At 46.1% G+C, this 24,931-nt stretch overlaps 1 protein-coding gene across 5 annotated transcripts in view; it reads right to left on the minus strand.

The window, feature by feature from the left end:
• LOC149325623 (innexin shaking-B-like) overlaps positions 1-24,931 on the minus strand; it is a 438,384-nt gene that overhangs the window by 37,166 nt on the left and 376,287 nt on the right. For 3 of the 5 annotated variants that reach the window (XM_089562911.1, XM_089562914.1, XM_089562910.1), the window contains one exon: positions 277-1,860. In XM_089562911.1, the coding sequence (XP_089419037.1) occupies positions 702-1,811 (1,110 nt within the window). In that variant the 5' untranslated portion in view covers positions 1,812-1,860 and the 3' untranslated portion in view covers positions 277-701. Of the gene's footprint in view, positions 1-276; positions 2,098-24,931 lie in introns of those variants that run through there. The other 2 variants (XM_089562912.1, XM_089562913.1) reach the window with 2 other exon arrangements.

The raw sequence follows: 24,931 nt of genomic DNA on the forward strand, positions 1-24,931 counted from the left end.
GGCTCCATTTGTGGTACTTAAGAAACATGTTCGTACTGAACGCCACTTCCAGATGAAGCACACTTCACCGCATCGGAAGGGCTACACCTACTGGAATAGACCCTTGCCTTCGTGCTAATATGACCGGCTCACGAGGCAACTGATTGCCCGAGCGGCGCTCATAAACGTCGGCTTCTGGAATTCACTGCTGAGTGAACAACTCTACCTATCCCGTCTCAGGATGATGGGGCCAGAATACTGGTTGCCGGATCGTGAAGAGGACGCGCAGTGACCCCCTGAAGCGTGTCCAAAAATTTACTTTTATTTACGCAAACCTTCGGTGTATCAAAAAGTTCTTGCACGAGAGGTAAACAAGCACTTGAGCCTGCGTACGCAGTCTGACTGCTGCAAGGTAGTCCGCCGCAGTTTTCACGCACTACACTGATTAAGTGAGAGCGCGCATTGTCCGCCGACTACGAATATACTTCATTTTCCCCTGCCGCAGAAGTTTGGGGGAACGCGGCTCATGTGGCCACTCGTCTCTCTTAGCTGCTGATGCGAATGGCCGTCGCAGCAACTCTTTCGTGAAACGGAGCCCCGAGAGCTGCTACTGCCGAATATCTTTGAATCGCGAGCGCAGGAAGTTCCGTGAATTAACCCGCGATGGTGGGAGCGACTCGAACAGTCCAAGCGTGCTGACTCAGCGCTCACCGAAAGACGCTTCACACTGCGTTCAGCGGGGACCTGTCCTCACTTGACTTTTGGCTCATAAGCAGCGTAAGATCGGCGACCACCTCCTTGTACACCAGCGGGTCCAGGTTCTGCGCGAGCATGTAGAAGAGGAAGGCATCGCCGGCGTCCGCCGAGCGCGCCAGCGTCCGCAGGTCGTCCGAGCTGAGCAGGGGGCTGCGCGACTTGAGCACCTGGAAGCGCAGCTTGGGCACCGCCAGAATCACCAGCCGGCCCACGAACACTACACTGGTGAGCGTGAGCAGCGCGACGAGCCAAAACCAGAGGAAGACGTAGACCTTCTCGTTGACCACGTTCAGCGGCAGCACGCACAGGGAGTCGTGGCGCTGCACGTCGCCCGACGAGCCGAACGAGTGGAACACGCACTTGGTCATGCGCGGGAAGACGTAGATCATGGGGTCGCGCCGCTCCTCCTGGTCGGTGAGCGTGAAGCGGACCACGTCGACGCCGTACCTCCAGAACTCGCCTCCCAGGAACCTGTCCATGAAGAACATCTGCCCGACGACGTTGGCGAAGCTGAGGAACTCGCAGAAGATGTACTTGAGCGCGTACACCCTGTGGTGGCGCATGTGCCGGTGCAGGTACTCGGTGAGCACGCGCTTCTTGTGGCTGCGCTCTTTCTCCTCCATGATGGCCACGTGCATGCCCATGGTGATGACCTCGAGCAGGCCGCCCTCCCAGTTCTTCCACAGGTAGTAGGGCACGTAGAAGAGCACGGCCTGCAGGAAGAGGGCGAACGCCACCCACTGGTAGTAGGCCGTGTAGCGGCGCTCGGCGCCACCGGAGTTGTCGATGCCCGGGTGCGGCACGTCCAGCCCGACGCGCTTCTCGAGCGCCGTGGGCATGGTGAAGGTCGAGTGGATCCAGCAGTACGTGTTGAGCACCTCCATGGGGAAGTCCGCCGTGGGCGGCACGCACTCGATGGGGTCGCCCACATACTGGCGCGCCGACACCAGGATGCTGAAGGCGACCAGCAGCGACGAGGTGACCAGCCAGTGGAGCCGGAAGATGCAGTTGTCGATGTGCACGTGCCTCCGGCGCAGAAGCCGCCGCAGGCCGCCCAGCAGGTTCACCAGGGACATGGCGCGGCGCTGCACTCATGCTTCGGCCAGCTTTTATGGTGGCCCGCACCTGGGAAGCAGCAGGCCCCGCCGCCGGTCAAGAAACTGTCGCCGCGGAAGCATCGCGCGACTCTCGAGGAGCGACGCTCCGAAAATAAACCCCCGCGGGGCGACAACATTGGCCGGCGCCCAGGAATTACGCGCCACGTGTGCAGGAGGCGCCAGGCTCCCCGCGTCGCATTCCTCGGCGCTGCCGCCCATTGTTCGGCGCTCATACTTCATGTCTCTCCGCAGATGCTCTCGGGAAAAGTCACCGATCTCAGTCGAAGAAATCGAGTGGGCCCCTCCTCCCAACGGAAAGATACAGCGTTTCGCTTTACGAAACTGTCACTAGCGGTTATGTTCGAAAGGCGCGCCTGAGAACAGGCGGCTACTTTCCTCAACAGTGCACTTGACAGACTGCGGCTAATGCTCCCATCGCGCTCCTCCACTCGTCTCGAAGATCGTTAGTGGAAAATTACTCTCATCAGGCACTTCGCAACATATTGCATTACTAGCAGCATGGCACAACCTGAGTCTTTTCGCCCGCACGAAGCTTCCTCGCTGACAAGACAAAATATCGGTCCTGCGTGGAGGCATGCGGCTTTAAAGTTCTTAGCGGGTTCTCACGCAGGACTGGAGTCGGCATTGAGAGTACAATTGGTCGGCATGTTTAACTCTCTAACGACCAGCGTCCCGAATTCGCCACTCACACTTCATGAAGCTTGCATGCAATGTTTGTTGCCTTCTCAGCCGCGAGCGCTTTGTGATCAAAATGTTTTGTGCGCTGTTAGTCCGCGGGAAGAATAGGAATTCATTCGTGAGAGAGAGAGAGCAGTTTATTGTCTATGGGCCATTGAAATTGGCTCATTCAACATTCGGGACTTGAGCAGTTACTTTTTGGCGAATGAAGATGATTGTCGGCTTGACATGAAATCACGACGTTGGTCATTCGCGTCGCATTTGTCTTTACACGAAACGGCACTCAAGCTGGTTATGCTGAAGAATTTCATTTGACACATCATGTGTGCCACAGCAGTTCACTAAGATAACGCATGCATGTGTTCTAAAGGAAAAATGTATTGGCAACTGCTCTATTAGGAAAGGGAACGGGGGGGGGAGCCTGAATTCACTGAAGAAAGCCCGAACTCTTGCATGAAAAATAGCTTTCCAAGACACCGTATCTGCCTCTGTATTGTACTCTGGACCCTACTCTGGCTTTTCCTCCTCGCATGCAGGCTGCTATTAATTATGTCGCTTCGTTTACCGGTGAAACCCTATTTTTTACCGATTGTGGCACCCCGGCCGGATTTCTGAAATAAAGGTGCAAACCCTATTTATACCTCACAATTAGCCTGCTATGTCATTTAGTTTTCTGTCGACATAACTGAAGCGGGAATCTACTGCTTGCTGCATGTGAACTCTTCGTTCTGAAAACCTTTTATTTCCTTTTATTTGGGGCAATGCTTACTTTTAGGCTAAATTCGAATTCTGGAAGCGAGAAGCCAAAGGTAGTTGAATGGCCAAACGATGACCTGCTCCAAAGCTCTTCTGCTTTTAAAATCATCGAGGTAGCGTGAAATGAGTGCTGCACACAAAGGCAGGCAGCTCTTGTACGCACGCGCAAGTGCTGCACAGCAGGTCATAATGTACGCGGCGAATTATTGGATGTTCAAAAAATTTTGCAGTGCAAGCAACCATTGACATATTTCCTAAAAAAAAGCGTACAGATCCTTGAATCGTTTTCTCGAAAACCCAGTTTGTACTAGAATTTGCTCTTAGAAGCATCGTCTGATTTTTGGCTCACGAATTTCGCAAAAAAAAAGAAACCCCGAAAGCCTAGGGCTGTACGTATAATCCTTGCTAAGGATGACGCAGGTGAAGTCAAATGCATGTCTCAAAAGCTTGGTTTCTCTTTTACTCCCTGTGCTACTGAAGTGGTTCAGAGAGCATCCCTCCGTGAGCTGCTGCACGAGTGACCGTGACAGTTATGACGCAGAACCCCTGCACCTATAATAAAAGGATCTTACGTTGAACATAATGGCGGGGGCAAAAGCACACGGAAGCCTGCGATGGTTCTTCGCAAAAGGTTGTATGGAGCATAGGAGAAAAAAATGCACCGAAAACTGACAAGTAATAGAAAGGCAGTAACCGCCCTGCAAGTGCCAGGCAGATTCCCGTTTCTATAAATGCGATTGCTACAAATTCCTCATCTCATCCGCCCACCTAACTTTCTGCCGCCCCCTGATACGCTCGCCTTCTCTTGGAATCCACTCCGTTACCCTTAAGGACCAGTGGTTATCTTACCTTCGCATTCTATGCCCTGCCTAAGCCCATTTATTGCTCTTGATTGCGACTCGGATGTCATTAACCCACGTCGTTTGTTCCCTCGACCACTCCGCCAGCTTCCCATCTCTTAACGTCACACCTACCATTTTTCTTTCAATGGCCCGCTGTGATGTGCAGAGCTTAAGCTGAACCCTCTTCGTTAGCCTCCACGTTTCTGACCCATACGTAAGCGCCGATAAGATACAGCTGTTGTATACTTTTCTCTTGAGGGATATTGGTAAATTGCCCTTCATGATCTTAGAGAACCTGCCATATGCGCTCCACCTCATTCTTATTCTTCTAGTTATCTCCCTCTCATGATCTGGATCAGCGGTCACTACCTGCCCTATCTAGGCCTACTCCTTTACCACTTCCACCTCGCTACCAATTGTGAATTGCTGTTCCCTTGCTAGACTGTTGAACTTTACTTTCATTTCCTGCATCTGAATATTTAGACCCACCACTCTTCTCCGCCTGACCAACTTGTTGATCATGCTTTGCAATTGATCTCCTCAGTGTCTCAGCAAGGCAATTTAATCATGAAATCGCAGACTATTTATCTCCTCAGTGAATCGCAGATTATTCAGGTATTCTTCATTAACTCTTATCCTCAACTGGTCCCAGTTCAGGGCTCGGAATACCTCCTGTAAACATGCGGTGAACAGCACTGGTGAATAGCAATAGCATTAGCAATACTGTCACACAAACCACAACGAGTTCATGTGATACCCCTACAACACGCCGGACACAACAACCCTTTGCGCCAAAAAAAAAAAACTGCGCGAAGACGACTGGGCAACAAGAGGCACAACGACACACACACACACACAAAGCGCAGTCTTGGTGCCTCTTTTTGTCCCGTCGTCTTCGCGCAGATTTTCGGCAATCACTATGAACCGACTAGCCCAACATCACGTCTTACCCTTTGTGGCATTGCGTGCCCGCTTGGCACGCACAGGACCTGTGTTCGAACTCCAATGTCGGAGAATCTATTTTATCAAATGAAACTTCTGGGAATATTTCCCTGACGTTTCTGAGGTCTTTCTGTGAATTCTATGTGACGGCGACATCCTTTCGACCGAATGAGCTCACGCAAAGTAAAATGGTTCCGGAATGTTAGCGCAAATGCTTGCTCAGGAACAAAAATGCCATTGAAGCCAAGGTTTGTAGCTATTACAAGCTTGCGGTATCAATCGGGGTTAATGGTATTCCAACATATCTTGAAGAGGGCAGGAAGGCAACATAAACATATGCACAGAAAATAACGGCTCAGAGCGTAGTGAAACATGCGATCGCTGGCAATGGAGAAATTATTGGAAACATATCGAGACATCTGTGTAAGAAGGAAGTCAGAGCTCTCTCGCCTTTGATAGTTCCTCGCCTTTGATAGTTCGCCTTTGATAGTTTGTCACCCAAGTATTGGGTGACAATGCCCAAGTATTGGGTGACAATATTCAAGCAGGGAAATGCATGTATAAGCACTCCTTCGCTAACACTACTGCAAAAAGAGCCGTCACTCCTGGGGGCTGATAATCTCCGCTGATTTCTAGCGCGCTTGTGTGACTGTTGTCTCATTTATGTTCTGTTTTTTGTTTTTTTTTGCACTTTTTATACCCTTCCCTCTCTGCCGACGTCTATGTATATATACTTGTATGATCAGCAATAAACCGTCAGTTGTTAGTCAGCGCTGTGTCGTCCGTTTTCTTGTCTTTTGTGCTCGTCTTCGTTCACGCTGTTTATTCAACATGCTTAACCAACTAGCCCGCCAAAACGTGTTAACGCAAGTATTGACAGTTCCTTCGAAGTAGATGTTCTTGCGACTGCAGTATATCTGAAGGCCATATTGGAGTCGCTCCTCGGAACTAACTGGTGCATCGAATCCACTTGACTATCACTCTGCGACAGGCCACATGCTGACAACACACAAATGACAACACGCAAGTGTTCATTCGCCGCAACCTAGCCTTCTCACGTAAAGCAGTTAGCACAGTTAGCAGTTAGGACAGCGCGAAAGAGAGGACGACAGAACACTGCACTGACTCGCAACTGAAGCCTTTATTAGCGTAGTATAAATACGCCACTGGAGGCCAGGATTGGAAACGAGAACATGCAATTCAAGCATACGAAACATCGACCTTCAAAAAACCACTAGTGCGTGTCAGCATTCAACATTCTCTTTCTTTCTCTGACAAAGCTATCGAAGGCGCGCTCATACATTCCTCGTGAAGTCGGGGTATCATCAGTGTTTCAATGATTTCTCTCGCCCAGGCATAACGCTTTCTTCTTATCACAGTGCAGTCCTGATACAGGGGCTCGCAATTACTATATTCATCGTCACTTGCATCTTTTCTTGCATTCTGCACAGTGCTTTTCCTCTTGCCCTGTGGTGGCAACACGTGAGACGCTGTATTCGAGTTCTTCGGGTTCTTTGTTGAGGCACCGGCCGGTTTGGCCAATGTACTTCTTCCCACAGGGCACTGGCAAGGAACAGATCACTCCTTCCTGGCAAGAGACGACAAACTTAGCGTGCCTTTTCGAGCAGCCTTGAGGCTCGCTGTTCGGGTAATTCACTTCTCGGACTAGAATAGACAGTCGCTTAGGCGCTGAAAAACAACGTCCACTCCCGCATGGTTTCCAACTCTCCTTAGGTTGTGTGAAACATGATCAAGATATGGCACGACAGCAACCTTTCTTTTCTTTTTTGCATTGTTAGTTTTTTCCATTTATTGCTGTTGTCAACTTTTTGTGCAGTTTTTCTGCCACGGAAACCACAACTTCCGAAGAGTAACCGGCCTGTATTTGGCGACCTACTAGGTTTTGGAAGCTTTCCTCCAGCCTCTGCTGACATGTCTTTTGCACAGCGTTGTTAAAAACAGAATGAACAATTGCTCTTTTTACGAGCCTCGAATATGCTGATAAAAACGCAAAATTGGTTTTGACCACGGGCATTAACAGCCCAGCGCACTTGGGATGAAGAGAAATGAAGCCTGATACAATGAAAACCTGATACAATCATCAACTGGTACTTGATGGGTTAAAACAATCGGACTGAGGCACTCTGAGAGCTTAGAAATAATATGGTGAACCTTTTGCTCGAAATCCAGGTTGTCACATTCTAAAAACACGAAGTAGTCCTCCACAAATCTAAAAAACTGCACAAAACACCGGACCCTTCAAGACACTCTTTCAAGCGTCTGTCGTGTGAGGCAAGGAACATGCCACTAAGTATTGGGGCTAAGCATGATCCAATGCAGATACTATCCTTCTGAAGGTAAACATCATCAATCCATTCAGCAAAAGTTGAGCCTAGATGAAATGACAGCAATTCGATGAAACTACTTGTTATTGCGCAAAAGTTCTTTAGTTAGCAGTCATGTATTTAGTCAACACATGCAACGCTTGTACGAGCCAAACTGGAGTACGCTTGCAGTATATGGGACCCTGGCATCATCATAGCCTTATCACTACAGTGAAGTTCGCGGTGCTGTACTTTATTTTGCCGCATCCGGTTCGCGTTAGTGGACTGCCCATTACGTTCTTTCTCTTGTGCCCTCCGCACAACTGCAGAGAAGGGGGGTGAGTCGTACTTAACCCAGGTGGGATAAGGGGGGCGCAGGATAGCGGAGGATTAAGGGAAAGGTCAAACTCCCTTCGGGGACGGACTCGTTAGGTCGCTACCTGTGTGCACGTGCGTGCGGCGAGGCGGACCCGCGTCACAGTGCGTGGCTTTGTTCCATGTCTGCAGCGGCGTGCGTTGACAGCTTGAAGCGCGGTCAGTAGGATATTGCCACACTAGCTGCAAGCATGGGGAGCGACGATGCTGAACAGATGAATTGAAGTGACTTAACTTGAACTTGGGTCAACCGGACGTTGGGAAAGTGGGAGTTTTCGCGAAGCTCGCAGCAGGAAAGCATTATTCTCCAAAATCGTGATGGTAGAAAGTGTACATATGTGGACAGTGTATGCCGCGATGAGTTACCTTCTTTACCCAATCACTGATTGGTTGTGTTATCCTTTCCGAATTGTGGATTTATTTATTTATTTCAGTATACTGCAAGCCAGAGTTGGCCCAAGCAGGAGGGGCATACAACTAAAAAAATTTCTAAAAGAGCATCAGCTACAACACCGCGAGTCAGTAAACAGGACACAAATCCAGAGTCATCAAACAAGATACTAGGAGCCATACAATAAGTTCTTGAGCTCCTTCTCAAAATTTCTAGACTTACATAGACCCGAAGGAAGGCCATTCCACTCCGCGACAGTGTGATGTTTCCGCGATTCGTGATGTTTTCCTTTCCCCAATAAGTTATTGAGTGGATGTTTGTACAGTACCTGATTGGTTATTCTCCCCACTGAGGGCGGGGACATAGGGTTTATAACCAGCTGTTTCGGCATGACCGAGGGCTGGTTTCGTCACGTCGAGTCAGTCAAGTGTAAATATGTTCGCTCCATGCTTGTATTTTCCTTTGTGCTTTTAATTCTTATAAAAAGTTAACCTCTCCAGAAGTGTCTTCTTGCAATGTGATTGAGCAATTCGAATTTGCAAGACGGCAAGCATCCTACAACAATCATCTTTAACCCAAATACCCTCTACGAGATGAGGACTCTCAACTACTACCAATGAATGTTTCCGAGGCTGCCAACCCAGATTTAGCTTTACGCTTAGCACAAGCGTTCCTAATTTAGAGCCCGCTCTGCAAGTTCTGGGCAAATATATAAGTTTTAGCTTTTGTATGAGTTATATCATGCCTTGTCACCTCACTCACTGGCCCTACAGCTGCATCAGCCCCACTATGGATGCTTATTCGCGAATGACGAACAGACACCGGCTGGGACCATCTTCCTGCCAACGCATTCCGTCATTTTATTCCTGCTATATTAAAGCGGCCACCGATCTACCTTTCTGTTCATTTCTTCCAGCCCACCCCTCCCGTAATACCTCTCGCCCCGGGGTTTTAAAGTACTGGAAATAAATAAACAAATTACGGTAGGAAAAAGCAGGAATAAAACTTTGCTCAGTGAGTTATGCCATGCCTGTTTAAAGGTGCACTAAAAAGGATTCCGAGCTTGTCTTTTTATACATCGGGAAATCGATATGTTCGCTCCAAGCATTCTTAGAAACTTGGAATTATTGTGCTCTCCGGCCGATCAAAATAAAGTTAAACGTCCCGGCTCCCGCTTTCTTTTAACTCACCACCGAAACGAGGAGGAGTCAGCCAACGCGTGGAGTGCCTCTCAGCGAGCCGCGTGGCGGCTTGCTGCTGTGCCATCGGCGCGGTGTGATACTTAGCGATCGGCGAAAGCAAAAAGTCAACGCGCATTTTTATTTGCGTGTGCCTATTTTGCGGTTATGTAGTCTGCGACTGAAGCTATTTATTCACGAAAACCTAAAAAAAAACAAAATAAAACCGAAAGCGAAGCCGCCACGTGAATCCACATGCGCAGACCGCTCTGACTTATATTTCCCAGCTTTTTAAAGCAAAATCTGTAGAAGCTAAAAAAAAGTACATCTTGTATAGGACCCTTCGTTTTCGAGTAAAAGCTGATTTGAGCCGATTGTTGCACCCCGAGTAATTTCTGAAAACCGGATGAAAGCCGATTTGTACGAGGCAACAACGCGCACTGCGGGGCAAAGGCCTCTCCCATGTCTCTCCAATTAACACTGACCTTCGCCTGTTGCGGCCACCGTATTCCCGCAGATTTCTTAATCTTAACCACCCACCTAACTTTCTGCCGCCCCCTGATACGCTTGCCTTTACTTCGAATCCACTTCGTTACCCTTAAGGACCAGCGGTTATCTTGCCTTCGCATTACACGCCCTGCCCAAGCCCACTTCTTCCTCTTGATTTCAACTAGAATGTCATTAACCCGCGTTTTTTCTCTCACCTACTCCGCCCGCTTCCGATCTCATAACGTTACACGTATCATTTTTCTTTCCATAGCTCGCTGCGTTGTCCTCAACTTAGGCTGAACCCTCTTTGTTAACCTCCACGTTTCTGCCACATAGGTGAGTACCGGTAAGATACAGCTGCTGTATACTTTTCTCTTGAGGTTTCGTAGTTTTTCCTAGAACGATATATAGAGAAAAGGCAGCACAGGCGGTGAACAAAAACTTCGCAGCTGTGGAAAAAGTTAAAACGAGGATTAAGGGCAAAGAGACTGAACTTGGTAAGTGCCTAGATCTGCAAAGACTAGCTAAAGATATAACTAAGAGCGCGAGGGGGTACCGTTAAAACGCACAAACCCGAAGCTTGATTCCGTACCATTGTGTGTGAAGCTGGTAGTAAAGATCAGGTTCTTCTTCTACTTTGCACCAGAGGTGCCCCGTCAGAGACGGTTTGTTCTAACGGGAAGACTGAAGCTTATTTCTTCGCACCAGAGGTGCCCCGTCAGAGACGGTCTCTCGATGAGTCGAGACGCAGGGATAAAGAAAAGGAATAACTGAAGATTTATATACAAATGTTTACAGAATATACAAGTTAGATACAACGGCAAAAAGACAAACAACCAAAAGGTGGATCTGGCTAACACTAGGGGAGGCCCCTACTCGGCGTAGCCGAAGATGCGTAGCATCTCACCTTAGCCCAGAACCCCGCTTCCAGCTCCGGGGCCCAGTTTTAAAGCCCTAAAGGCCCGGCCCACATTTCGTAGCTTCCAATCATGTTACAATGTTCACATGATTGGTTTATCAAGAGCCTAGCCAGCCCTCCAGCTTCTGTAAGGCAAAACGCCCTTTCCACAAACACAAACGCACGGCCGTGCCAGTACGTGTGCGAATCGGTACCGCGGTGTGGGGGGACACCCGTACTTGCCGGCGCGTTCGCGAGCGGCCGCGTTCCAAGAAAGGAGACGCTTCGCTTTGAGCACCCCCAGCCGCGTTCCGATGACCCCGCGTACACTAACGATCCCTTACACTGGTACCTGGCAGCATTGAGTGAGTAAGTTCCTGCAGACAAGTTGAATAGCTTCTGAATAACTGATCCCTTTCTTACAAAAATTTCAGGGCAAGTAGCCCATTTTTTTTGGAAGAGAAGAATGACATAGATTATGCTCTTTCTGTTGATGTAGAAGACCTTTTTTATTCAGTGCCCCATCCGGACCTGTTTGCCTCTGTTAAAGATTGCATAGACGGGAGCAGGCCCGTGGCTTTCCAAAACGCCGCTGGTATTAATGTTGATAACTTTTTAGCCCTTTTAGAATTTTATCGCCGAAGTACGTTTATCTTATTTGACGGGCAACCTTACATGCAGAAGAAAGGCATTTGCATAGGCCCTCGATACTTTGTAATATCTTTTTCTTGCGAAAGCAATACTGAAAGCACTTTCAGCCCGTCGCGTAGCGAGGCCGGTAGCTACCAATGACCTACCGATGACCTTAGCATTACGGATTGAATTGGTTTAGATTAGATTGGATTGGATAACCGATGCATCACCACAAGTCTAACCACAAGCACCACCACCAGCTACACTACCAGCTGAACGATGGCGTAGCTACGGATATTGCTTTCGCAATTACCGGGCTTAGCCAAGCTAAGCCACAGCCCTTTTTCTCATTCATCGATCGCTCCCTACACTATCGTTTTAACCATTTTATTAGGACAAAGTCCTTAAAGTGTTTCGTTACATGGACGACTGCTTAGTGGTTTTAAACGAGCAGTGCTCCTTTACGAATGAGGCTACAGTTAGCAGTGTTCCAGATGATTTTAGAAACCTCGGGGAAAGGGCTAAGTTTTACTAATGAGCTACCGAATAATGGTATGGTTCAGTTTTATATTTAGAGTTAAAGTTTTCAGATGGGCACATTTGCTGGGCTCACTCCCCTCGTGCGCGAAAGGGCGAGTCAGGGCTCCAAGTGCTTTGCTTTCCGTTTCTATGAGTTGCTTTCTCGGAAAGCAGACACTAAGCCAATGGCCTTCTCTACACCAGGGAGTACAGCTCAGGCGTCAGCGTTTATCTTCAGCGCACACGCGCGCACACACGCACACACACGCACACGAACGCACGCGCACACACAAGCACGCGCGAGCACACGCACGCACGCACGCACACACACACACACACGCGCGCACACACGCACACGCGCACACGCGCACACGCGCACACGCACACACGCACACACGCACACACGCACGCACGCACGCACGCACACACGCACGCACGCACGCACGCGCACGCGCGCACGCACACACACACACACACACACACACACACAAAACAGGGTACGGGACGACCGCAAACTTACAACTGATTTTATTGAAAGGACACAGCACGTATTTAAACGAAAAAAGAATGCAATTTGAGCATGCGCAGCGCAAGGATACATCATGTGGCAATCAGTAACACGCCAAGGTCTGAACTTACATCGTCTTATCGAGAAAGGATGCCTCACTATTGGATAGTACAACCGAAGAATCACTGATACATGCATCTCCTCTTTTCTTTATGAAGTAAGCTTCCATAACTTCACGTGCGATTGAATCGCGACTCTTGCCCAGAACTCTAATCTCATTAAGCCGTGGCCGACAGTGACTGCAGGACAGGCAATGCTTTGCCAAATTAGATCCCTCCCCCGTTGTTAGCGATAACCCATGTTCCCGTGCACGATCGTTCAAGCAGCGTCCAGTCTGGTCTAGGTACGTTTTTCCACAAGTAAGTGGTATTTCGTAGACAACTCCGACGGCGCATCCCGCAAAGGGCCTAGTGTGCTTGTCACAACCACTTTTCTTTGTTCCTTGATTGGTGATGCGGGGGCTTAGGTTTGCCAGTTTGGACGGTGCTATCAACACCATTGGCACATTGTACTTTCCCGCCACCTTCTTCAGGTTGTATGACACTTTGTGCACGTACAGCAAGACTACTGGTCTTCCTTTGCTTTCAGTCCTTTGCCGCGCTTTCCCTTTCATCTTTTCCAGTAGCGTCTCCGCTACAGCCGCCACGATCGTACAGGGGATTCCGGTAGAGAAAAGCCTGCCGACCTGACCATCAAAACTTGCCTGCATTCTGCGAGGACACGATTTCATAAGGGCAGACTCTAGACAAAGAGCAGCAATCCCCCTCTTAACAGTTTTTGAGAGCCCCGAACTATACGGTAACAAACCTTTTTGGGCTCTGGGCGGTACAACCAGCAGACACCATCGTTCGAAAAGATCATGTGAATATCTAAAAACTGCAGGCAGTCCCGTCCCCCGAAGGCATTTCATGAGTAGAAGTTTTACCTTTACCATGTTGCCTGAACTAAAATAAAACCTCATTCACCATATCGTGGGTCGTCATAGCGTGGTTGGTGTTCAAAAGAACTAAAAAATATTCCACGTACCTAAAAACTTTTAAAACCTGCCTGCCATCTAGGGCACTTGTCAGTGACTGGTCAATACATGATAAAAAGATGTTGGTTAGTACAGGTGCTGCACATGAACCAATGCATATGCCACGGCGTTGCAGATAATGATCTTCGTCAAATGATATTTATTTGTTTATTTATTTATTTATTTATTTACAATACTGCCAGTCTCATCAGGGACCATAGCAGGTGGGCGAACAAAAATGACAAACATGATAAAAATTTGAGCAGTGCACTCTGGAATTAAAAAAAATGATTACAAATCAAACACTGGTGAACAGAAAGGAACAAGCAAAATAAAATAAAAGGTAAACATTAGCAAGGAAAAAGAAAAATACATGTCTAGGAGTAGGGTGGAGCATTGCCATAAGGAATTCAATTAGAGCACATGGGAACACATCCATGGTAAATGGGAACACAGCAGCGGAAAAAATAAGAGACTTTCTTCACGATTAATTAACAACCAAATGAAGTGATGAGAGGCGGTTGAGTATGTCAGTGAACTGCTTTATTCTTTAATTGATAAGGATTCTATCCGTGACGTGAACTGAGATAATGTGGCTGCAGTTATGATTGAGGGATAAAGGCGATTCCATTCTCTGATCACGAGGGGAAAGTACGAATACATGAAAGTGTCGTTATGGCGTGAGTATTCTGTTATCGCGCGCGCGTGTTTATGCCTCGACGGGTGTGATTGCGAGAAAGATATGTATTTTGATACGTCTATCTTGTAGTAGTTGTGCATCAGGTGAAATAAAAATTTTAGCCGTGCTTGTTGCGCTCTTGATGATAGCGTCGCTAAACCCGAAATAGCCGCGAGGTTAGTTAGTGAATCTGTGCGCTTATATTCGTTGTGTATAAACCGCAATGCTTTACGCTGTACTTTTTCTACTTTTGTTACATTAGTCACTGAATGGGGGAACCAAACTGTGTTAGGGTATTCTAAAACTGGTCGAACGAAAGTAGTATATGCGAGAAGTTTTGTCGATGTGGGTGCAAGGCGCAGACGTCTTCGAAGAAAAAATAGTCTGCGTAATGCTTTCGAGGTTATGCTAGCAATGTGCGCGTCCCATCTGAGGTCAGAAGTTAGTGTGATGCCTAAGTACTTATGCTGGTGAACTTTCGTCAGTATTCTGCCATTAACAAAGTACGGAAAATCATAAGGGTGCCTTTTTCTTGTTACCGTCATGCAAACAGATTTAGTCGTGTTTACCGTCATTTGCCATGTTTTGTACCATTCGGTTATTTTGTTCAATGAATCGCTGAGTGAAATGTGGTCTTCGTAGCTGTTAATTGTTTTATAGATAATGCAGTCATTGGCGAAGAGTTTGATGTTAGAATCGATATTGTTGGTTATGTCGCTGATGAAAACTAAAAATAACAGTGTCCCCAACACGGATCCTTGAGGTACACCTGATATGACGGGTACTGTCGCAGATTCCATGTTCTGAAACAGTACGAATTGTGTCCGGTTTGATAAGTAATCTGAAATCCAATCTAAAATTTCCCCATCCCCGATGGCACCCCGTAACTTTGCTATTAATTTGTTGTGGCAGACGCGATCGAATGCTTTAGAAAAGTCCAATAATATAATGTCAGTCTGGCTACAGTTATTGATGGCGAATGCAAGGTCATGCACAACCTCTGTAAGCTGCGTGGCGGTTGAGAGCCCATGACGGAATCCATGTTGGTTTGATGATAACAGATTGTGAGTTTCAAGGAAGTTTGTTAGGTGTTTAAGGATGATATGCTCGAGCATCTTGCAAGCCGTGCTGGTGAGAGATATTGGTCTATAATTCGATGGTAATGTGGTGTCTCCTGTTTTGTGTATTGATATAATCTTTGCCTTCTTCCAGTCGTCGGGTAAAGTTGATGACGAGAGAGATTTACGAAATATCAGACCCAAGTATCTGCTGCACCATTTTGCGTATCGTTTCAAGAAATCGTTTGGGATATTGTCTGAATAAAATTAGTACTAAGGTAAAACTCCAGAAGTGTCATAAAATCATGTAGGGACATGCCTGCAGAATTCTGGGACGACACTTCTCCGTGTTCTTCCACAGATGCCCTTACTGATTCGAACAATTCCGCGTGTGGTACTGAGTAGAAAAGGTCTTCTACATCCACGGAAAACGCGTGCCCAATTGAGTGGTTGTGGCCCAGATACTATGTGACATCTTTTGAACTCTTTGTGCCGAAAGGGTCGTTTACGCTCAGATTGTTCAAATGCTTAAGAAGGAACTGGCTAACCGGGATCTGCCAAGACCCCTTTTCACTAACAATTGTCCGGAACGGTAAGTCAGGTTTATGAGTCCTTGCAGTAAAGAATACATTTAACGAGTTCGATTTGCACTTGCCGATTGCTGCAGCCAATTGTGAGAGGCCCAACTCCTTGCAATGCCACTCCGCCTAGCTCTTGACCCTTGTAACGCTGCTCTTGACTTGGTTGAAGTTCTTTCTTAGTGCTTTGGCTGCCTTCTCATTGTAGATCCCGGTGGGCATAACGACAAATCCTCCCTCCTAGTCGTCCTGCAACAGTTTTAGGTCGTTATTCCAGAAGAAACGAACCACAGCTCCAATTTCTTGCTGCAGTTTTGCGGAATAAGGCTTGCCAACCGATCTCGAAAGAGTATCCACGCGTTCTAAAAGGCATCTCTGCTGGTTCTCGACATCTGTTTTTTTGGCCACTCCCCGATTCACCGCCAGGAACTCGTGGGCTTGTACTGAAGCTTCATAACTATACTTATGTCCCTTCTTCAGTATACTGGAAATCTTCTCAGGAACCTGCACGTCGCCCAACACCGTCAGGCCATGATTGGTGTGAAAGACAACCTTGCTCAGTCCCTTTAGTTTCAGCAGCTGGCTAATGGAGTAGTTCCACAACTTCTCGGTGATCTGTGCGGCGAGACGTCTATGCACACGTAACATGTGCTCTGCGAGCCGCTCAGGATACTGGGCATAACAGATAACTAGTAACCAGTGCTGGAAGAGCCGAACTTGCCGCCACTTCTCGGATCTCAGTGTCTTGCACACACGCTTGACATGTCCAGGCGATGCCTTAACGCTTCCAAAAATCGCACTTACTTCAAAAGGCGTCAATCCGTTCTTGCTGGTACGGTAGAAGCGATTATGTTCGAGACCAAGGCGTCCACTTGTGCTCAAAACACACACACACACACACACACACACGCACACGCACACGCACACGCACACGCACTCGCACTCGCACGCGCACGCGCACGCACGCACGCACGCGCGCACTCACGCACGCGCACACGCACACGCGCACGCGCACAAAACAGGGTACGGGACGAGCGCAAACATACAACTGATTTTATTGAAAGGACACAGCACGTATTTAAATGAAAAAAGATTGCACATTGAGCATGCGCAGCGCAAGGATACATCATGAGGCAATCAGTAACACACTAAGGCCTGAACTTACATCGTCTTATCGAGAAATGCTACCTCACTATTGAATAGTCCAACCGAAGATTCACTGATACATCGTCTTCTCTTTTCTTTATGAAGTAAGCTTCCATAACTTCACTTGCGATTGAATCGCGACTCTTGTCCGGAACTCTAATCTCATTAAGCCGTAGCCGACAGTGACTGCAGGACAGGCAATGCTTTGCCAAATTAGACCCCTCCCAAGCTCGAATGACTACTGTTGTGCACAACAGCTCGCACACACCTTGCACAACAGCTCGCATCGCCTAAAGAAGATTGAAAAATGCATTGACGTCAGAGTAGTGCTCTAGGCGCCCGAGAAGCTGAAAAAACTATTCATAATGACTAATCATTTCCAAAAGCCTTAAAAGCCATGCGGTATCAAGCACAGAGATCCTTTCGTAGCATGCGTTACTGATATGCTATGTGAAATTTCTCTATCGTGTGGCGCTAGGTATACATCGGTCAAACTGGCCGATGTCTGCATGAAGGATTGCTGGAGCACAGGAGGAAGGCTGGCGATTGTAGAGATGGTGCTAACATTGTCACGACTGCGCTGGAAAGAATAAGAAGCCATGGAAGCCTATCTTCAGCGCATGCAAGATAGTGGCCAAGCATAGTTTTCACGACGTTAAAAAAATAATAGAGGCAGATTTGATTAGCAAAGCGGGTCCATCCAGCGTCGGCGCATCATCTGCCTCACAGACTAAGAAGGAAACAGTGTTTCTGTATGCGATCACTTGATGTCGGTAGTGCTGTCAGTTTGACGCCATGGAGCAGGGTGTATTTATTTATTTATTTATTTGGGAATACTGTAGCCCTCACTTGAGGGCCATAACAGGAGATGTTTTTATTTTAATTATTGAGGAACAAAAACGTCAGGCACCGACAAGACACAAAAAAAACATAATCAAAACACGAATAGTTAACAACTTAACAAACAAGGATGATGGGAAATCATAACAACAGCATGATCAGTTGTCAATTCCCCTGTTGCCTGTAATATAATTACAAAAGGTTCTCAAACTCTTTGACAATTTGAGCTGTGACAATGAATTCCACAAGACCATTCCGCATATTAATACATGACGGGAAAAAAGAGTTTTGATAGGTGGGCTCTGTACGGCCGTACTGCGGCACTGTGGTTAAAACGCACACTTTGTTTTAGAGGGGGGTGAATATATGTTTCTTTGTTTATTTTTAGTTGATCCTGGTGATTTGGAAAAACAGTTTCAACCGTTGTTTTTTTCGTCGTGTTTCGAGCAGTTCCAGGTCGCAAGATTTAAGCATGTCTGTTACAGAATCGGTCTTCCGATAACGCGAACATACAAAACGCACTGCGGTTCTCTGAATTTTTTCGAGCTTATCTCGCAAGTACACTTGGTGGGGGCTCTAAACAGAGGAGGCATACTCCAAAACCGGGCGGATAAATGTCTTGTATGCAGTTAACTTCAAATTTTTTGGTGCATGCTGTAATTTTTTTCTCAAATACCATAGTTTTCGATAGGCTTTAGAGCAGACGTCCTCTGCATGTATGCGCCAGCACAGATCGTTCTGAATAATTACTCCTAAATACTTAAAGCTACGTACATTGGACAAGGAGTTTTCACCAATCTTGTAATCAAAGGAAAGCTTGGTTTTCTTTCTTGTGATATGAGCAAACGTCGACTTAGAGTAATTAATTTCCATTCCCCATTTTACGCACCAGTCATATAAACATTGCAGGCATCGGTTTATTTTAATTTGATCAGTTGAATCGGTCACTCTAGAGTAAATCAGGCAATCGTCAGCAAAAAGTTTGATTTTTACAGGTGATTCGACAACACTAGGAATGTCATTTATATAAACCAAAAACAATAACGGCCCCAACACTGACCTTTGTGGAACCCCAGACAGAACTTCTAGTGAACTAGACATGTGGTTTCCAATGCGGACGGACTGTACACGGTCAGTCAGGTAAGCGGCAATCCAGTTCACAATATCTGAATCAATACCTGCATTCCGAAGTTTAAACAGCAGTTTACTATGCGGAACCTTATCAAATGCCTTAGCAAAATCTATGCAGATGACGTCAGTTTGTTCGCGGGCATCTAAAGCTGCACAGAAATCATGAATCATTTGAATGAGTTGTGAAACAGTGGATAAACCACTTCGGAATCCATGTTGTGACGAACAGAAGAAGTTATTCGCCTCAAGAAAGAGAATGATGTGCTTTGCTATAGCGTGTTCTATAAACTTGCAAGCCACCGAAGCGAGCGATATTGGACGATAGTTGGTAACTTGACTTCGACTGCCAGATTTGAAAACAGGAATCACAACAGCGCTGCGACAGGCTGCCAAGGACTTTCGAAAGATTATTGTTAGGTAAAATGATACCCATTCAGCATATAGATGCAAGAATTCACTAGGGATCCCGTCTGGTCCGCTTGTTTTTTCGTATCAAGCGCAAGAAGTTGCTGGAATATGCCCAGTTGGTTGATGTCTAGAGGGCCCATTGCGCAAGCGCCAAAATCATCGGACTGATCGTTTCCATGATCTGTTGTTTTTTCATAAATACTGACTGGAAGAACACATTGAAACAGTCTGCTATCTGCGTCTTTTCTTTGATCATTTCAGATCCATTTTTTGTCTGGTCTATTTCTTCTCTGAAGTACCTCCATAATTTTGGCGGCGATGCCTTGAGGAAGCCCGGGAGCGTTTCGCTAAAATAATTTTTTCTTGGATTCCCCTAAAGCTTTTTTCAGTTCAGCACGCAAAATAGACACTTCGGCTGAGTTTTGTTTCTTTTTGCGTAACCGTTTTATTCTGCGTTTCCTATGGATAATTTCTCGAGTTACCCAAGGGCTATGTTGCCTCGTCTTTTTCATGCGGGTAGGAATGAAGGCATCTACGCAATGTTTGATGATGCCCTTAAAACGCTGCCACAGCTCCTCAACAGACTCATTAGATGACGCAAGCTCAAATTCACTAAATGATAGGCTTAAAACATCTACTATTGTTGTATCGTCCGACCTAGCGTAGTCTTTTACCTCTATAGGAATAGATGGTCGTCGGCAAGGGTGTGTGCCTATTGGTATATCGACGGATATCATTTTGTGGCCTGACATTCCCGGCTCGACTGACACCGTGCTAGCAGCTATTTTGTGAGATAGGAACACAAGGTCTAGCAATGATTGGGGAATGTGCTTGTGTGTAATAAACCTTGAGTTTCAGGTAAGCACTCGTGTTGTGCAAGTCCGTCTTTGTCCACGTTCTCTGTGCTCTTACGTTTGACTGCAATGCAACAACTAGCCCAAAGGTATACTCTGGAACGGAACGAATTATTAACTGTGCTTCGCCAGTGTTGTATAGTGACAAAGCATCCATAAAAAAACAAGAGAAGACAAAGGCCAACGCTAATACTTTTAACGGTAGCGTATAAAACGACATCCAGTCTTACTCTTACGTATTTCGCTAATATCCCACCTGTACATTGTAAAGTCGTTAAAGAAAACCAATTTTATAAATAAATTCGGAAAGATAAAATGTTCGGTGGAAAAGTGCGACATTCCCCGAGGAACAGGTTTCAGAGAAGTTGATGTGGAAGTGCCACCCGGCTATCAGACCAGCGTTCTATTAGAGGACACGGGGGCTGATGTAGTTTTCAACAAGACAAACAAAATAATACAGCAAAACAATACAAATTGCCAGAATATTGTCCTAGCTTTGAAGGAGGAACAGTACGCATAAATAAAGCAATAGATTTTATTAACACTAAAGAGATCATTACAAGTTTCAAACCTTTACCGATAGCTTGTAGGCGCTTAAAGCAAAAAAAAAGCAGCGCTAAAGCTATAGAACCCATAGCCAAGGAAAAACTGCAAAGATTCCATCGATACCAAATGTTTGAACCTGTGTCGGGGGGTGCAATGGAAATCCTGGGAATGGAAATCCAACACCAGGCGATAAGTTAGAATTATTTTTCTCCGCCAAGACTCATAAAATTAACATTTCTTTCAGAGCCATCATTTCGGAAACTGGCACTTGGCAGCACTGCGTGTCTTGCTATCTACAAAAGCGTCTTTCGTTGCTAGTTGTTAATGATCCTTTCTTGGTTAATAATGCAGAAAAGGTAACCCTTTTCATAAAGCATAACGATCCAGGCTTTTATTCTGGCTGCATTATTGACATTGAAGACCGCTATTACTCGCTTCCTCACAACGGGATTATGAAAGCAGTGAAAAAAAGGCATTATTGATGACAGTGATGAAGTCGGTTTTTTGGGTCAGAGCGGAGTATCTCTGAATCTTTCTTGAATCTTTCTGAATCTTTCTTGAACTGTTGTCGTTTTATTTTAAATCAACTTATATAGGTTAGCAAAGCGCCGTCTATGTGCGAAAAAAGGGCATTTGTATTGTTTCAAAGGTTGCCCCTTTTTTGAGCAATATTTCCTTATTGTTCTTGGTGGGAAGACAACGCAAAAAACGACAACCACAGGGGAGGACAAGACACAAAAGAACGCTACTATCCTTACTATTTACTATCCTTACTATCGCTACTATATTTGTGTCTTGTCCTCCCCTGTGGTTGTCGTTTTTTGCGCTGTCTTCCCACCAAGTATGAATTACCAACTCGCCCAGCACCATGTTTTACTGCAGAAATTTCCTTATTGATTGATAAACAAATTAGTAAACGTAGTGATGGAATTGCGGTGAAGGTTTTTAGATATGTGGATGATTTTTTGGTGCTGATTAAAAGAGATAACTTCAACGGGAGGAGGGTAGACATTTTTAAGTTATTTCGGGAGTGTGCAAATGGTCTGTCGTTTACATTTGAAGTGCCTTTGAAGGATTATCCGCATTTATTGAGTACTAAGTTGTTATTCAAGAATGACCATATTTGTTGCCTTTACTCCCCAAGGTCCCAGAAACAGGTATTACACTATTCTTCCAGACACTCAAAAAATGTCAAAAATCGAATTGCTGTGTCTGCCCTTCGCTCAAGCTTACAGAACTCGCGTTTTCCTTGTATCGAAGGAAGTGTATTGTTACATGCCCGCAGGCTGAAAACCGCAGGGTTCCCTGATTCCGTTATTTCGGCAACGTGTGAAAAGTTGGTACGGATAGTGAGGACAGATTTCGTCAAAACCTTCACCGCAAACGCTTAAAACAGGCGCTCTACTATTCTCTAGTTTACTCCATAATAAGCTATGGTATCCTTATTTGGGGAACGACAACAAACTCTAATTACTAAAGGCTTAATGTATTACACAAGAAAATATTACGTATACTAGAAGACTACAAAGGAAATAAGCAGTCTCTGAGAACACGGCCATTATTTGTCAAATATAATATGTTGAAGTCTGACCAGGTATACTACTTTAAATTACTGCAATGGATCCATAGATACAGGCTACATATTCCCACAGTACATAGTTCAAGCTCATACAGCATTCGATATCCAAAACGAAGAATGCCGCATCTATGTGAGAGTCCCATCTATGTGGGAGTCCCACATACGATGAGTACTAAATGTTATGCCAAGTATCTTGATTTCTTCAACAACTCAATAATTTGGCCTTCGCACCGGATATCTTGTTCAATTTTAACTAACTTATTTCTGGCGCGAAAAATAACTGCTCTGCTTTTGAGGGGTTGATTTTCAGCTTATTTTATCGTGACCAAAAGATTAATTTTTCAAGAATGTTATTACCCTTTGATATAAGAGTATTAACATCACTGACTGGTAGCAATATACTGCTGTCATCTACGTACACGATAAATTTAGCCCCCCCCCCCCCTGTCAATATGGGCAATATCGTTTATATAGATGATGAAAAGTAATGGGCCCAAGATGCTACTTTGTGGTACACCAGTTAATATTGGTAGAGGTGAAGATATATGATTGCCAAGGTGAACACAGTGAGTCCTATTTTTCGAGGGCAGGACACAATTGTGGGCCATCTTCGTAGCCAGTGGCTTTACCAGTTCACATGAAGATCGCTACGTGTAATCGAGATTGCCCAGCCTCGGTGGCTTTGGTTGCTGACGCACCAGACGTAGTTGCTGCTACTCCAGCCACTGACTCACAGCTGCGTCGGATGATCAGCAAGCCTCTGAAGAGTGTCGAGTGTGATGCGTTAGAAGCCTTGCTGGTCAAATACTCGTCCATCTTTGACTTTTGAGAGCCCAGTGGTTCGTGTAGCACTCCCGTGTCACGTACACGGCATAGGATTGACACCGGTTACTCACACCCGATTCGACAGAAGCCGTACAGAGTTTCCCCAACAGAACGCCAGGTCATCAATCAACAAGTTCGGGATATGTTGCAAAAGGGTGTTATACAAGAGTCCTGCAGTTCTTTGGCCGCTCCTGTCATGCTGGTCAAAAAGAAAGGTGGCACATGGCGCTTTTGTGTGGACTATCGCCGCCTGAATGCTGTAACAAAGAAAGACGTGTACCCACTTCCTCGGATTGATGATGCCATTGACTGCCTGTTCTCTGCATCGCACTTCTCATCCGTTGACCTACGGTCGGGCTACTGGCAGATCCCTATGCATCCCGAGGACAAAGAGAAAACTGCTTTCATCACACCAGACGGCCTTTTTGAATTTAACGTAATGCCTTTTGGGCTCTGTAATGCTCCTGAAACTTTTGAGCGATTTATGGACGCGATCTTACGGGGCTTGAAATGGCATATTTGTATGTGCTACCTCGATGATGTCGTCATTTTTGGCCGGAAATTCAATGAGCACAACGAATGTCTCACCCTTGTGCTGGATTGCCGGAAACGCGCTGGTCTGGTGCTTAATTCGAAGGAATGTCGTTTCGATGAACGTCAGACGTTGGTGCTCGGACACCTCATCGACCGTGAAGGTGTCCGCCCTGACCCACAGAAGACCGCGGCTGTAGCATCCTTTCCAACACCTCAGACTGCAAACGAACTTCGCAGCTTCCTGGGACTTTGTTCGTATTTTCGCCACTTTATTACCCGTTTCGCTGACATTGCTGACCCGCTCACGAGCCTGCTCCACAACGACGCTACCTATGATTGGACATCTAAGTACGACATCTAGAGGAGCACGATATCATTTTCAAATACCAGCACGATTTTCGCAGGGGTTATTCATGCGACACACAACTCGCTGGATTTACTAACGACATATTTTCCGCAGTAGACGCTGGCTTACAGGTTGACGCAGTATTTTTAGACTATTCTAAAGCTTTTGATCGCGTTCCCCATCACAGGCTCCTAACCAAATTGACAAACTTAGATCTCCATCCCAACGTTATTTCATGGATAAAACAATTCCTCGATAACAAAAAACAATTCACCTCTGTCAACGGCTTTAACTCGTCTTCTGTCCCCGTAACATCTGGAGTCCCCCAGGGAAGTGTACTTGGCCCTCTGCTTTTTTTAATTTTTATTAACGATCTACCCAAGTGTGTATCGTCTCAAATTAGGTTTTTCGCGGATGATTGTGTAATATATCGTAATATTACTAACGAAACCGACCGTCATTCACTTCAAACTGATCTTGACGCTGTAACGGCTTGGTGTTCTTCCTGGCTAATGTCTCTAAATGCATCTAAAACAAAGTTAATGTCGTTTACTAACCGTTCCACTCGAATTGCTACAACCTACTTCCTCAATAACGATACAGTTGAACTTACAACAACTTACAAGTACCTAGGAGTTCACTTTCAGTCTAACCTAACTTGGCATTACCATATTAACACAATCTTAGCATCAGCAAATCGCGCACTCGGCCTTCTTAGGCATAATCTCAAACACGCGCCTTCACATTTAAAAAAACTTGCTTACATCACGCTAATCCGCCCGAAAGTTGAGTATGCTTCTGCCATATGGGACCCTCATCAAGCTTACATCATAAACAACCTTGAATCCCTACAAAACCGTGCTGTTCGCTTCATCTTTTCAGATTATTCAAGCTTCACCAGTGTCACAGCATTAAAACAACGTGCCGAGTTGGAACCGCTATCATG

This window comes from Amblyomma mixtum, chromosome 10 (genome assembly GCF_055824585.1).
Source record: "Amblyomma mixtum isolate Tamu chromosome 10, ASM5582458v1, whole genome shotgun sequence".
Lineage (NCBI taxonomy): Eukaryota > Metazoa > Arthropoda > Arachnida > Ixodida > Ixodidae > Amblyomma > Amblyomma mixtum.